Source organism: Gouania willdenowi, chromosome 13 (genome assembly GCF_900634775.1).
Source record: "Gouania willdenowi chromosome 13, fGouWil2.1, whole genome shotgun sequence".
Taxonomy (NCBI): domain Eukaryota; kingdom Metazoa; phylum Chordata; class Actinopteri; order Blenniiformes; family Gobiesocidae; genus Gouania; species Gouania willdenowi.
In genome coordinates this window covers 4,853,569-4,870,446 of record NC_041056.1, presented here as the reverse complement: position 1 = coordinate 4,870,446, position 16,878 = coordinate 4,853,569, and the positions used below count along the sequence as shown (strand labels likewise).

General features: G+C 37.8%; 1 protein-coding gene across 1 annotated transcript in view; it reads right to left on the bottom strand.

The window, feature by feature from the left end:
* tenm4 (teneurin transmembrane protein 4) overlaps positions 1–16,878 on the bottom strand; it is a 216,233-nt gene that overhangs the window by 11,962 nt on the left and 187,393 nt on the right. Inside the window, 3 exon segments of the mRNA XM_028464343.1 lie at positions 5,802–7,416; positions 9,948–10,244; positions 16,353–16,588. Of these exon segments, the coding sequence (XP_028320144.1) occupies positions 5,802–7,416; positions 9,948–10,244; positions 16,353–16,588 (2,148 nt within the window).

Sequence of the window (16,878 nt, the reverse complement as noted above, 5' to 3'; positions counted from 1 at the left end):
ACAACACAAATACAGAAAAACACACAAAACAACAACACAAATACAGAAAATCACGTTGTGACTCGACCACAATTCAGAAAATTATTAAAAAAAAAAAAAAAATCCACAAAATGACAACAAGAAAACACAAAACGGTAACATAAACACATGGAATGACGTGAGGAAACAATACACAAAATGACTCATAAAACACACAAAATGACATAAAAATAACAAAAGACCCAAAACAGCACGCACAAAATGACTCCAAAGCCACACATAATGTCAATAAAATTATACATAATGACAACAAAATACAGAAAATGACCCAAAAATGAGAAAATGACAACGAGAACACACATAATAATATCAAAAACACAGGAAATTACTTGGGAAAAACTAAAAATTACAACAAATATGTAAAAAATGACAGAAAAATACACAAAACGACTAATGAAACACACAATGACAACAATAACACAGAAAAACAACAAAAACACATAGAATGACTTGGAAAAAACACCCCACAAAAACAGACAAAAAATACAGAAACTGACTCATAAAACACACAGAATGATGACAAAACAAGACAGAATGACTCCAAAGCCACAGAAAATGCCAACAAAATTGTACAAAATGACACTGTATTATTGCTCAGATTCTTTATTATTATAAATGTTGACAAGGAATGTGGTCCTAATTTTCTAATTTTGTGTCCCCTTTCTAAATGTAAAGAAACTTGAATTTCCCTGTGGTTAAAAGTGAACTAGAAGCAGAAAGTTTGGTAAGTGACGCTCCGTGATTTTCTCAAAGGTGGTGGTGGTAAAACGTTGGCAGACGCTGATAAGCTAACCCAGAGATTCCATTTTTCAATTTGAAGAGTTGACATTTAGCAGTCAAGTGGCTGCCTCCTTGAAATACTCCCCACTCGGGCCCCGGGTCCTTGATTTGTTTGTGAAAGTGGACGAGCAATCGGAAACACTCCAGACAGCGCTGGTGATTCAGGTGCCGCGCACACGCTAAGCTAATGACACACAGCTGGGGTCCTGAAACAAACGTCTCACACTGTCATAATTATTAACTATTATTTCATGACATTTCCAGACAGATGAGAAGCCTTTGATACCAGATATTCTGAAGATTTAGCGCCTTAATTCTGCAATTATTTGTTTTTCTGGATGAAACGCAGAAGGGGACGAATGTGACATGTGGTGATAATGTGGCTAAGCTAATAGCAGCTCTCCACACTGTGGTTAGCTAGGACCACTAACAACAAGAAGACATGGTCATCAACATCCCCCGCCAAATTGGTTCTCATTATAAGTCACAACTTTTTCCTAAATGTCCTAAATCTAAGAACTTAGATTTAAACATAAGAAAATATTATCACATCAGAATAAAAAATACTAACTACCTTAAACGGTTTCTAAAAAAAGCTTTTGAAGATACCTAGAACAGAGTAAAAAAAACTCCGGAAGAAGTAATTGCGCACTTCTCATTTTCAAACTCAAACTCCCTACATTGAACCCTTTGAAGTTACCTCGAACAGAATAAAAAAAATGGAACAAGGGCAGTAACGCTGAAAAAAAGATTTAGGAGCTTCTCATTTTCAAACTCCATCAATGTATTGATACTCTGAAACAACACACCAAATTTGGTTATCTTATCTTAAAGGGTTTCTTAGAAAAGCTGTCCCTTTTGAAGATACCTCGAGCAGAGGCAAAAAAAACAAAACAAAGGCAATAACTCCAAAAAAAAATATCTTTTTCAAACTCCATCAAGGTACTGATACCCTGAAGCCACACATCAAATTTGGTAAATCCTATCTGAAATAGTTTCAAAGAAAATCTGTCCCCTTTGAAGATACATCAGAGAAAAAACAAAACAAAACAAGGGCAATAACTAAATAAAAATAATAAAAAAATTATTGCATGCTTCTCACTTTCAAACTCCATCAAGGTATTGATACCCTGAAGCCACACACCGAATTTGGTTATCCTATCTTAAACAATTTCTAAGAATTGCTGTCCCCTTTGAAGATAATTTGAACAGAGTCAAAAAAACGGAACAAGGGCAATAACTCCAGAAAGAATTATTGCGCACTTCTTATTTTCGAACTCCATCAAGTTATTGATACCCTGAAGCCACACACCACATTTGGTTATCGTATCTCAAACAGTTTCTGAGAAAAGCTGTCCCCTTTAATTCGGACGCATAAATGGATGGAGCTCAAACCTATAACCCCCTTGTTGTCACTATCACAGAAAAGCCCAGTGGATGAAAAACCTGCTTTACTTTAGATATTCCACCTTTTATTTTGTGTTTGTTTTTTTGTTGTGGTCACAGGTTTGTTCCACCTGATAAAGCTGCTTTTTTTTTTTAAAGTCTATTTGTTTGAGGACAACAAAAGGATGCTTTTATTTAGAAAAAGGGACAGAAATGTCAGGGCTATCAATCAAACGTGAAGCAGCCGTTCTACAGTGTATCTACATAACAGTTGGTTTAGCATTCAAATGCCACTTGGCCCCCAATGGCACATGGTGCAAAAAAAAAAGTAGTAACCTTTCTGCTTTGTGGTGAATACACACACGCGCACACGCACACACAATTAATTTAATCCAGAAATGGGCAATTTTAATCACAGCGGGGGCCAAAAAACGTGATTATCTGATCTAAGGTATATGTTATCAACCTTCATGTCAGCATTTGGAATAATGAACAATCTGAGCATTAATACAGGTCATAACTAAGGTTGTTTTTTGTATTTTTCTGTAATTTCTTGAGTTTTTGTTGTTGTTTTGTGTGTTTTTCTGTTATTTGTTTGTGTATTTATGAAGTCATTTTGTGTGTGTTTTTTTTTCTCATTGCGGGTGTCCGATATCAGCAAAAAATAGAGCATCAGATTATATCGGCCTGCATCTAAAATATCCCATATGATATACTGTATGTATATATTGTTTTTATTGGATTCATTGAGTTTTTTAGGGTCTTCAAATTAATTTTGTATTTATTCAATTGTAGGATATTCTTTTCAGGTTATAATGCATGTGACCCATTGGTTAATAATAAATAGGTCAGTTTTTCTCACACATACTGTTGTTGATCATTATTCTCTGTTTAGTATCTCTTGATCAAGCCTTTTCTAACATTCCACGCCACAAAATAAGTAAATAAGAGAACGTATGATCCGTGCTGATCGTATCAGATTGATGTCGGTATCGGCCAATACGCAAAGCTGCAATATTGATATCGTATCGGAAGTGATATCTGGACATCTCTACTATTATCCTTCAATTCTAAATATGTATATTTTTTTTATTTTTTGTTTCATGTGGTGGTGTTTTGTTTGCTTTCAGTGTTGCGGTATGTGTCTTTGTTGTTTTATTTGTGTGTTTTTGTTGTTACTGTATTTTGCGCTTCTTTGTTGTCGTAGCGTATATTTTTTTAGTCATTTTGTATATTTACGAGGTATCATTGTAACTGTCTTGTGTCTTTTTAAAGTCATTTTGTATGTATTTAGGGCTTTTTGTGCATTTGAACATTTTCGTTGTCCTCTTGTATATTTTTGGGATTATTATTATTGTAGCAATCATGTGTGGGGTTTTTTTTTGTCATTTTGTGTGTATTTGGGGCTTTTTGTGCATTTTTGGTCTCATTTTGTCCATTTTTGTTGCCGTCTTGTATATTTTTGGGGTTGTTATTGTAGCCGTCTTGTGTGTTTGTGTAGTCATTTTGTGTGTATTTCTAGATTTTTGTAACATTTTGTCCATTTTTGTTGCCGTTTTGTATATTTTTGGCGTATTATTGTAGCCATCTTGTGATTTTCTAGATTCTTTTTGTGCATTTACCTTGAGGGCCGCATTTGATCCCTGTACCTCCAGTTACCCATATCTGATATAATCATACATTTATGAATATAATCCAGTTAAATCTAACTATTTGCAGATTTAAGGGATTCATATAACCATCTTCTGGCTATTTATTCTATCTTTCAGTGCCATTTCCCTATAATAAAACACAGAATATTCCCGTGAAAATACTCGTGCATACAAACAAAAAACAAACTCACTGCTGTTTATAATGAAAACTCCAAACCAGTTCAAACCCTCGGTGGAAAATATTCTACTGCAATTCTTTGTAGTTAAGTTTTTAATAATGTCTAGGATTTATTTTGCAACTTAAAGTGCAGCGTAGACCATTATTCTTCAAACCACAGCAGTCCTACTGGTGAGGTAAGCTACATTTGTAGCCACACTAGAAGAGTTTTACGTTGCTTATGAAGTTATAGGTTGATAATTACAGCGTAAGGTTTGACTTTTCCCTCGGTGAACATTTTATCACCAACTTGAAATAAAGCCTTGGCACTTTTACAGCTCGTTACTTTCTCACCCCGGCTGCTGCTACAGTTTTAGAAAAGTCTACGGATGACATTTATTTTCTATTACTTTGGAATATTATCAGGTAGATTTCTTGCATTATCTACCACACATTGTTAACCCACACATATGTGTAAGCCATAAATGTAACATGGTTCACCAGGTTTGCGTTTAATTAAATTGTAATTAAAGGATCTAAAACTCCATAGTGACACCACGGTGGTCAGTGTAACTGCAACCATCAGCCAAGCCGACGCGGGGCGCATCAACTGTTTATCACCGAAGTACAGCTGATACTGTGACTAAAGGATGGATACTCAACCGAAGCCCGACAGATATTTAGAACTGGTAGTCGGGTTCGGTCACATAGTGTCGCTTGCGCGCAGCGTTCTTCCTTTCCTGCTGCAGCCCTAAAGAATGCAGCTCATTATAACAGTGAGATCAGATGATAGTGGAGGGAGGAAGGAGCGGAGGAGGACAATTATAAAAGAATACACCGTGAAACATTCCTTTTTCTGTACAATGACGTGGATTATCCTTATCTTTGATACATGGATTATGTAAATAGATCCAAGGGGTCTTATGCGTACACTGCACCGCGCCCCATTTGTGTTTGACTTGCGCTGATGTGACGTTGACATGAACAGATGTTTGTTAATAAAATCAGTGCTGACCACTAAAACAAACGTAAATAAGTCATTTCTTTAAGAAAAAAAATGAGATTTTCACTGTTGGGTCGGACTCGGACAAGAAAATGCGGCCCAATCCGCGCTCTAATTGTGACACGGTTATTTATTTACTCATCGTTCATGTGACTGTTCACTGCAGGACCTGTGCACATGCCTCTGCGTACATCTATGGAACCAAACAGTGGTTAAGGCCACTGTGATTGCCTTCTTTCAGTCTCCAAGCCGACGTCTTGTCATTCTTTTTATTTCCGGGGTATTAGGACGCCTCTACAAGCCATTGAGAACGCGCACAGCGTCATTTGACGCCACGTCTGAAGAACTGCGTGGGAAATTTGAGCGCGGAACAGCAGAACAAAATGTATCACACAGTCTTTTCAATGCAATGAAATGTGCGTGGGCTCATTCTCTTTGGTTGAAAAAAACTTAAAATGAATGTTTATTTTTTCACAAATCCTGTGTAAATTTATTTAATCATTTTTTTATTCCTTTACGGTCATCTCCCACCTGGTGTGGGACCAAGACTGACTTTTGTATTTTATTTAATACTCTAATGAAGATAATTTTTATCATCATGATTATCAGTTTTAACTAGAAATAAACCTTATAAAACAAAATATTTTTAATACTTTCTCAAGTACCCCCTGCAGTGCCATTGTGTAGCCCTATGGGTACATTTACCCCCATTTGAGAAACACTGAATCACACGATTACAATTATAACTGACCCCAACCCCGGCCCTGGCACACGCAGCACTCACCTGTCATGTAACACTTGGTTTCTTCATTATTGCTCAGAGGGTTGTTGTTCTTGAACATGTACAAGTTGAAGGGCACGATGTGGTTGCTGTTGAGCCGTTTCCAGATCTCGTGGTCGGGCGTGGTCCATCGGCCAGCCAGGACGTCGTAGTCCCGTCGGCCCATATGGACCAGCCTGCTGAGGGGCTCGTAGAGACCCCCGTGGTAGCCGATGATGACCTGCAAGCTGGGGTTGGTGTCCAGGTAGACCTCTCCGAAGGCCGTGTGAAGGATCTGCTTGATCATGAGGCCCGAACCGCTGAACACGGCCAGAGGCGTGCCGATGTTATCACATGCTACGTAGAACTCGTCGCCGCTGCTCAACTCGATGGCGAACAGGTGGCCTTGCAGGTCGTAATACAAGGACGTAATCTCCGAGCTTGAGTGGTTGTACATGTGCGTGACACGGGTGGGGCTGGATAAGTCGGCGTAGAAGAACTGCAGGTGGTGGCCCACGCTGCTTCTGCTCGACACCCTTCGGCCGAGGCCGTCGTATCGGTACTTGATGCTCCAGCCGCTCACTTTGTTGTACACTTTGATGAGTAAACCCGCCGAGTTGTAGTCAAAGTAGTCGTTCCCTCGCTGTTTGAGGAATCCGTCCTCATCTATTCTGTACTGGACGTCTCCCAGACGAGTGATGCGGTCTCTGATGTCGTAGCGTAAAGGCGTGAGTCGTGCACTGTTCCCGGGGCTGAGGAGGTGTAGGTTTCCGTTCAGGTCGTAGCTGTACCGCCACAGAGGCTTGTCGTTGATGGACACCACTTGAAGTTGGCCGTCGGCGTCATACTCGTACGTATACCGTGTTGTGTTGGCGTAAGGTCCGACCTTTAGCTCCTTGGCCACCACTCGCCCCATGTTGTCATACTGCACCATCATCCAGTACATGAGGGAGCGGAAGATCTCGTACTGGACTTCCTTTACTCGTCCATAAGCGTCAAAGTGTTTGGTGTGAGTCATCACCGCCGTGGTTATCAATTGATTTATGTCGTAATAAATGACTCCGAATTTACCAAACTGCTCCGTTTTGCCCGAGACGTCGTCGTAGCGATACAAGTCAATGGGTAATGGCGTTTCGTTGATAACCGCCTGCATGCTGGTGACGCGGAAACTGTTGTCGTAAACGTAGTCGAACCTGGCGTTGACCATGCCCTCCTCGCTGAATCGGAAGATCTGCCGGTCGATCAGAGGGCCGATCTGTCGGTAGCGGATGGTGCAGGTGAAAGTCTCGCTCTGCATGTTGACGGTCTTGAGCATTCCCGCCACTTCGTCATAGGAAAACCCGATTCGTGTCGTATCGTAGAGAATCTCCAACAGCTTGGAGAGCTTCCCGTATTTGTAGGTGACCCTTCGGCCCGTGCCAAGGAAGGTGGTCTGCAGCAGCTGGCCGTCTTCGCTGTAGTCCTGCAGCACCGACGCGTTTCCCTCGGGAGGTCGGTACGTGTTTCTGTAGTAGCCGATGGAGCGAGTGGTCTCCAGCGTCTGACGCGCTACGTTGGGCATCGTCACGGATGACAGTCGGTCGTTTCTGTCAAACTCAAAGATGTATTGTCTCTGGCTGTAGAGCAGCAATACCATGGACTGCAGAGATAAAATGAAACAGATTATACTTTCAATATGATTTAATCCAAGAACAACAAATATCCTATTCAAAATACGTTTTTTAAAAATTGCTGAACATTGTCGTATTTCAGCAAAATGGGAAATAATTTTTACCTTTAATTAAAAAGTAACAATTGTGACTAATGTGTTAAGGTGTCCTTTATTCAAAGACAGTTTCCTGACAACTTTCGTCAGGAAACTGACTTTGAAATCAACTTTAATCTACTGACATATTTCGACTGCCAACTGTCAGTTTTCCTCAGAGGCGTCTATATGCTGATCGCTTTGATATGTCCTTATGACACATCAAAGCGAATTGTGACTATCATTCTTCAAAACTCCTAAATAAATGAAAAAAAAACTGTGCAATGTAATCAAACAAGTTTTTTGAGTGCAAAGAAAAAAACACATTTCTATTTCTCATAATTCCAGAAAGTTAATTGTGACTTCTTTTTTGAAATAAAATGTAAATGTTTAATTTATTCAGACAACTTTTTTCAGGAAATTTACTTTGATCTCTTGACATGTTTTGACTGCCAACTGTCAGTCTTCCTCAAAAGCGTCTGCTTTTGACACATCAAAGCGATCACTCTACTTTTGTTGCTCAACGGTCGCGCCAAAGAGATTACTGTCGATCCACCTATTTATTTAAAAAAGAGTCAAAGAATATTAAAGGCAACTCATTAAGGCATCCTTTATTTTACATTATTGATTATCATTTCACTGTTTAAACTCAAATTAAAGGGTTTAAATGTCACTGGATCAATGGAAGTTGTGGGAACGAGTGTATTGGTATTAGTTGCAGGATAAGGCAACATATTTTCATCCTTCACATGTAGAAAAGTTTTATTCAAACTATTGAGAATAAGAAGGAGGAGAAGTTTAGGACGTAGCTTGTTGCTAAACCATGGGAACGATGTGAACAAACACACCAACAGTATAATTCTAATATTTCACTAAAAGAGATTAATCAATGACATTGTCAATATTTGAAAAGGTTTAGAGAGAAAACACATATGCAGACCCATATGTGTTTGTTTTGCCTGCACTGAGAGCTACAGATGCTGTTGTGTGAAAATGTGCTTTTTAGCAGCTCTAGTACTATTAAATAAAAGAAAAAAAAACACTACCTCCTCTTTCCTGCGGTATGCTTATGTGCCAAAACAATAAAAATAAAACTCGGCAAATGGAGCATTTGTATCCACGCCAGGAGATAATTCTTTAGAAATCTGTTATAACGTCGTCACAAGAGGTTCCAGAAAAAATGACTAGAGGGGACCGCTTCCAAATAACAATAATATGTCTAAAAAGCAAGAGGAAAAACAGCTCCTCAAAGCCTCGCAAAGCGTCCTTCCCTTCAATTAGTGAGTAGAAAGTGACATTTCACTCAGCACTTTTCATCGGATGCTATTTCAGGTTTGAACTTTGTTGTCAGACGATGGTAACGGAGTATAAGATCTGCAGCGCACCAGACACGTTTAATTACATTTTGGCTGGTGTCAGTGCTTAGGAGCTGATAGTGCAGCAGAACGGAGACAGTACGAGTTAACTCAAACTCCACTCCCAAACTTCTCCTCAACTTGGAATGCAAATACACCTTCAAAACGTATCTGCATAACACGTCCCCACTAAAACTCATCTGTCTAACACGTCTCCACTACGGGTGACCATTTTGTCACAATGGGGCCCTTATCATGATTGATCCTGGTCCAACTCTCAACATTTTAGTTAAAGTATTTCAATTTGGCGTATTTTGTTGTAAAATGTCAGAGTGACTGCCCTCTATGGGTTGAAACCTGGCTATTACAATTTATTTTTATGTGATGCTTTGGGACCATCTTGCGTCACAAACGAGCACTGTTAGCCCCGCCCCTTTTATAAAATCTAGCACCTGTGGGCTCTACAAACCGTGGTGAGTAGGTTGGAATGAGATGAGTGAATAGAGAGGTATATTGAGTAATGAGTAGCAGGTTAGCATAGCATTGATTGTTCATTGGAGATTTTATCGTATAGACTGGGCGTGTCTTAAATGCTCCAAGAGCCCCGCCCATAGTCAAGGCATTTTTTTTATTTCTCTCCTAGTGGCAGGTCAGGAGAAAGCCGGCGTTTAGTTACTCTTTAAGGTTCAGCAAGGCTATTCTAGCGCACAGACCCCATCCCCCCTTGTGCCCCCACATCATGATGTCACGCCCCCTGGCCCTCAGTTTGGGAACCACTGCATTAACCAAATAATTTCCTTTATTTATTGTCCGTTTGAAGTTTCCTTGACTTCAAAGGAAACGTCCTTAACATATTATTGAAAAAGAATACAATAAGAGTCTTGCTGGAATAAATGCGCGGAAGTCAAGGACACATCAAAGCGATCAGCAGACGCCTCTGAAGAAGACTGGCAGTTGACAGTTGAAATATTACAGGAGATCAAAGTACATTTCATGGAAAATGTGTCTGAATAAATAAAATCAACATATTTATGAAAAAGGTTTAGCCTTGACTCTCTGTCGGCGATGTACCTTCTCCAGATAGGTGTACGTCCACGACTTCCCATCAGCGAATATTTGCGATGTGATCCGTCCGTTCTGGTCGTACTCCATGCGCACTGACATGGTCCCTCGTTGGATCCCTGCCACCTGGCCTCCAGACGAGTAGGTGACGTTCACTCCGTTGAGGCGACTGCTCGGCGCCCACAAGTTGGGTCGTCCCGCACTGTCGTAGTGGATCCGCAACGTAAACTTCCTGTGGTCGTCATAGACTTTTTCTGTTCTGGTGACTCGATCGAAGTCCAGAGAAAGCAAGTTCCTGTTGTGTACCTGTGGAGGGGGAGAAGAAAATGAGTAAAAAACATCAGGGCATTCATTCCATTTTACCCAAAAAGTAACACTGGGAAAATGATAGAGAGAAATCAGTCCACAAGTCTTCAGAGGACATCATGAGGAGACCTGTAATTATGAAGTGATTATTTAATATTTCTTCTTTCTTGGCTATAATTACAGCAGTGAAGCTCTATCTCAGGACTGCAGGAGCCATTCAATCAGTGGGATTGTGAAAATTACCACATTTCTTTGTTTGTGTAAGAATTACTGGGAGCATGCGTCGTCATGTGAGACCCATTTAGACTCGCATCCATCATTAGAACCCATTTTTACTCCTTACTGACAGAGAATTACCAAAAATGCTAATGAGTCTCATTTTATTCAGCAATTTCTGAAAATTGGAAATTGGGGAGAAAATGGCTTTTTCAAATTCATAAGGTTTGAAAGCATGACCCTTGACTTTAGAGGGAAAATCCAGCCGATGGTCTGTTGTTATGTATTGGATGCAAAAAAGGCTGAAATTGCCACCAGATTGAAGTAAAATTTGGTTTTATATCTTACACACATTACATGAAAAGGTGTTAGTCATGTAAGGGTTTCACATTTGTACTAAAACAGAATATTAAAAGAGTAAAAATGCCAGGTTTCCAAACATAAAATCATTGATTTATCATCTCATCTTATCCATTATCCCAACTTTTGATCAATCAATCTAAAACAGGATGGAACTGGTGATGATAGTTGATAATCAACTGCTCACAATTTACTCCAATGGATGATTTAAATATTTTTACATTAATACAATTTTCATGTTTGCAAACTAATGAAAAATCTTGTTTTTTTCTATTGTATTGTTAAAACAAATGTAATTTTTTTGTAAATTACATTTAAACTCACTCAATATGCAAGAAAATCATCTTGCAATTGCAGAATAAAAATGAATAAAATTAAAAGTATAATGAAATAACTGCTTCCTATTTACAAATTTACAATTTAAGCTTCTATTGGGTCCTCACCAGTCATGAACCTCACTGGACGTCACTGAAATCACAATACCTTTTACAGCCTTCGCTAATGAGAATTTTCTTTATATTTGTTGTAAAGCTCTAGTTTTTTTGGACGTACTTCAGATTTTTGTATTCAAAACATGATTTATCGTCACTCAGTATCATATATTTCCAAAATTTCACATCATCTGTAACCACAATGGGCCCTACATCAATCTGAAAGAACAAATAGCCATGTAAGTCATGTAGAAGCTTATATAAACATGATTTTTTATGGGTATGTGATTTTCGGAGAAAAGTGGCAGGAGGTTAAGCTCATTTAAAGTTTTCATTGATTCAGTCATAGGCCAAAATCCATGTAAATTGGAAAAACGTTGCTTCTCGTGTCAAATATTCAAGATTAGTAAAACATTTTTATCGAGTTCCATACAACTTCCATGTTTGTGGAATCACTGTGGGAGTAAATTAGAATACCTGGAGCAAACTCATGCACACTCCAGTAGATATTCGTCAGTAGGAAAAGTCTTACAAGTCTCCAATCTTTGAAGGCAAGCACACTTAAGGCCCTCGCCTGTGGCACCAGAAATAAAGAATTGTTCTGTCTGACTCCATACTGAGAGGATTATTTTACCTAAAGCCAAAAAAAAAGAAAAAAAGGAGCAGAACAAAGAACTCAAGCTAAGCACATAAAAGTCAAAGGTATTAAATCTAAAAAATACCAAATTGAAGTCATTATTTTTATTCTCTTTCATATACGTTGCTAAGAAACGTCTCAAAATGTAACTTAAATGTGAGACTATTGCCTCATATTGTGAAGAAAAGTTGCAAAATGTTAAAAGTTGAGACACTGAAGCTGATTTAGGTTTTTAACGCTTTAATAAGTGATTTTTATACATTATACAGTTACTCGAGCCAAGATATGAATTTAAAAAGACAGTAGATAGTTTGGCTGATCCTGAAATCCCCCGAGAATGAAAAACCCACTCGAGGGGAAGAATTACAAATTGCACACATCGTCTCGGAAACGACGGAAGAGCGCATCAACCCTAAATTGTTAACATTTAACACTTTTAACAGCAAACATCCGCGCAACATTTAACAAAGCTTTTTTTTTTGAGTCAGACAACAATCTCAAACTGTCATTTCATAAATAATTGCCTTTTTATCATCTCTAACACAAAAAATATTTAACTCAGAGGCTGTTTACGTCTATAACAGCAACAAGCCGTCCCATCTTTGTTTTGGCTTGCATCTCCTTTTTGAAAACACAATGGCGGTTCTAAAAGCCCCAGTGATAACACTTAAATGCTAATACAGATATCAGTTCTTTTTAATTTCACGCTGAAAGAAAATCCTTGCTGGTGGAGTAGCAGTCACAAGAGTGCTCTCATTACCAGGCTGCACGTACAGATAGGAGTGCATCACAAATGCCAATCACTGAGCAATAATAATTGGTGCCAAGGAGACGTGTGCTCGTGTCGGAGAAATTTACAAAAAAAAAAAAAAAAAAAAAAAAAAAAAAAAAAACATAAATTTAAAAAGGCTTTGCTTTAATAATGATTCAAAATGTCCTTCTGTCAATTTTTCGCTCTACCGCTCTCTTTATAAACCCTTGTAGCACAGCTGAATGAGAAATTCAAGAAGGTTAACGTCTAAAAACATCAAGGACAATGCTTTAGTTTCCTTGCCGACACCATAAAATAATATCTAGATAATTAGAGACTTTGTAATTAATTAATCTTGATTAATCTAAATTAATCGCATAACAATATTTGACACGAAAAGCAAGGTTTTTTCAATTGAAATGGATTTTGGCATATGACAGAATCAATAAAAACAATAAATGAGCTTAAACAACACATATGTGTATTATGAATAAAGAATATTAATTGTGTAATTTGTTTATTTTAGTGCGTTATATTTCTGTAATAAAGCAGAAAAATTAGCGAACTTGAGCGAAGGTCAAGGTCACACATTGAAAGGAAATGTTGTTCAATGGTACCAGTGGCCAAGTTATAGGAAAAAAGTTTTTTTTTTGGTGACGTCATGAACTTTGACCCCTGCTGATCTTTTTACTGGTAGGTCGCACAGCTTCAGATATAAAATAAATAAATAAAATACTGCACCTGAGATGATCTTTTCATAAATGTAAGCATCAAACGTGTACGATAAATATTTGTAGAGACATAGTGACATTGTCCCTATGAGATGACATACGTATCATTAGTGCTGCACTAATAGCCTAGGAGGAGTTCCAGGACAAAGGATAATAAGAACTCCAACGAGAACAATGTATTTGGAAATTTTCAATTGCCAAATACAATTAAAAAAATACTGAAAATAACTAATGCGGTTAAAAGATTTTTTTTTTTTTCAAAACAAAATAATGAAACTGGCCTGGACAAAAATGTATTATATTTGTACATTTGTATATTATTATTATTACATAGATTTTTTTACTGTAATGTGTGCACTTGTATCTAATCCTTATTCAATTAACATTATTTGACTTATTATGCACGTTTTATTTGTTTTCTTTGTTTAGCATTCCTTCTTTTCATCTATTATCACTATTTCTTGGGTTTCTCGGATCAATAAAGAATTTCTGATTCAGATTATTTATTTATTACTGCTTTTGTCAGTTTCAAGTTCTATCAGTGACCATTGTGGGTTTTTCTTTTTTTAACTGAACTGTACCAACTCAAACGACTACGGGAGGAAACGTGTGTGTCCGTCTTAGCCTTGAAGATGATGATTGGCAAACCGTGTGGACTATGGAGTGTATCTTTCTCTTCCCAGGTAAGCTGATGGATTGGCTCTGGAGCCTAAAGCTCGTGTAGAGGATTGATGGATAGAGAGATAAATACTTGGGATTTTCTCTGTCATCTCGCACTTACAACAAACCACATCAAAGATTCGTGAAGTTCGCCAACACTGGTACCTCTGCTGGATCCTCCCCTTTTTGTTTTTCTATCTCTGCTCACTATCCTAGCCTCACACACACACACTCACATACGTAATATCACTTGACATGTCACTCAAGGTCGCTCAATGATTCCAGCTCTGTTTATCCCCTCTGTTCTTGCCATTAGGCTGCTCCCATTTCCTATCTCACCCCTGGGGCGATTTTCTGTAACCTACATTAGAAGCTTTCACTTCCAAAGGGATGACATGGCTATTAAATGAACAGCCGATGACAGACAAAGTGGCACCTACGCATTAGCACCGTTGCATCCTCCTGAATGTGAGACAACCTGACACAAAGCAGCCAGTCAGGATAAAAACGCTGATATTAGTAGGGTGACCATAGGTCTGGATTTACCACGACATGTCCTCTTTTTACGACTTGTCCGGACGGATGTTATGAATAGATGAAAATGTCTGGGTTTCCCAGGTATCCTGAACGCATCCAGGGGCACACGTTCATTTAAAACACCCTTGTCACGGACTGAGTTTACCTCGTACTGAGATTGATTATGAACATATATGCGCATGCAACCCTAAACCAATAAAACTAATAAAACACGTGACCGTTCACTTTGAAAACAAAAATAAACAAAATGGAATTATTTCTTTTTTTTTTTAGCAAAAATTCATTTTCCCGTAGTGCACATGCACATATATGCTCATAACCAATCTCAGTACGAGGTAAACTCAGTCTGTGACACTGTAACTCTGCTAATATCAGGACTGGGGTCAATTCAATTTTTCTGTTTTCAACTACCCATGTTCAATTACAATTAAACTATGAATTCAGTGACCAGTATTTATTCCAATTACAATTAAATTTCAATAATTTTCTTATCCTCAGAAAATCAATTGCAATTGCATTCTCAATTATTAACGTACAAATGCAATTAATCACAATTATTGAGCTTGAAATAAACAACCTAATAAAAGTTAACCTTCCTCTTGTGTTAGCTTTCTGTTAGCTTCTCTTATGATAACGGGTCCAAAATCAGCTGTAAAAATACACCAAAAACAAATATATTTCATCTAATTTCTTACTTATCTATTGGTTACCTTGTTAGGATTACTAATCAATTAAAAGTACATATTTTAATATTTTTATTGGGGGCATCCAAGCATTTTTTGTGTCAGTATACCCCTCGATTTAAATTATTTTCGCTTAAAATTGTAAAATGTGGAAAAGCTTGACATGAAACATATTTTATTAATTGTTGATATGTAGAGAACTGTAACATGGTTCCCCAGTTTTGCGTTAAATTAAATTTTTTATAGAATTTTCATGGCAATTACATTAACAAAGTCAATTATCTAAATTCAATTACAATTTAATTACGATTATGAGAGCAACAGATGATTTAAATTACAATTACAATTTTAATTATGCCATAATTGGAATTAATTATCAATCAAACAATTATAATTGACCCCAACCCTGGCTAATATTTGCTCTACTAGAGAAAGTCCACCAGTTTCTGAAAGCTAATGAGTTGCTCTTTGCGGTCAATATCAGGTCATTGTATTGTTCTTTTAGGTCCCAGTTATTAATTGAAGTGTATATTTATTGATTATCTAATGTTCTGAAAACCTTGGGGGTTTTGTTTCTTATAGTTTTAATTTCTAGGAGAATATGTTACTCATTGTTTCAATGTTTGAGAGACTTTAAGAAGGTTTTATATGAGATCTTTTAAGGACAGATTAAAGTTAAAAACGCATAATAAAGGGGATTCTCATCCATCAATAATCATTTGTGACACAACTTTTTAAAATACACCAAAAGCTGAAGTTCAAATTCTCAAACATCAGAAATAAATGAATAAAAAGTCTCAAATTCAAGGTTAATGTTGGACGAGACACAGGAAAGAGTTTAGACGAGCCTGCAGACACAAATAAATAATGTATAACATGAACTAAGGGGTACATGCAATAAGAAATAAAGGTTATGGGATACATGGGGCAATCAAATCTGGGAAACACAACTATAATGGAATTTGCAGTTAAAAAGTAGATTCAAGAAGGTTGGCCCAAGTTTCCTCTTTTTTGGAATATATGGTTACCCTATGATAATATTCAATAAAATAACAAATATTAATAATATTCCTTAGCATATTTAATCAGTTATTGGTCTTACCCTTAATCTGCGTCCGTACACAGTGACTTGTCCCCTCGCCTGCTCCTTCCTCTGCCTCCACTCCACCAGGTTCAGGCCGTTGTCGATGGCCAGGCTGACGTTCCTCTTGCTGACCGTGGGGTTGACGGTACCAGCCAATAGATGGGGCTCTGTGTACAGCGACACCTCCATGCCGTTGGCCAGAACGAGCCGCAGGGAGCCGTCAGAACCGATAAAGTAGCTATTTCGGACTTGATCTGAGGATAGAGGGATGTCACAGAGAAAAATAAGTATGATCCAGCCTGTTATTACATCATAAAGGTGTATTTATTTACAATTAATTATAATTACAAACAAGATACACTCAATCCTTCGCCAAGTGCCAAATTTCCTCTTTGCCAGATACTGGAAGTTATGTGGACCAGTGGTCTGGATAATAGTAACGTGATCATTCACACTTTAAAGGCTTGAAAGCAATTTCTATCTCTATTAATAACAATACAGTAGGTCCAACAAAGCACCCCCAGTTTTCTGTAAAATCTTGATG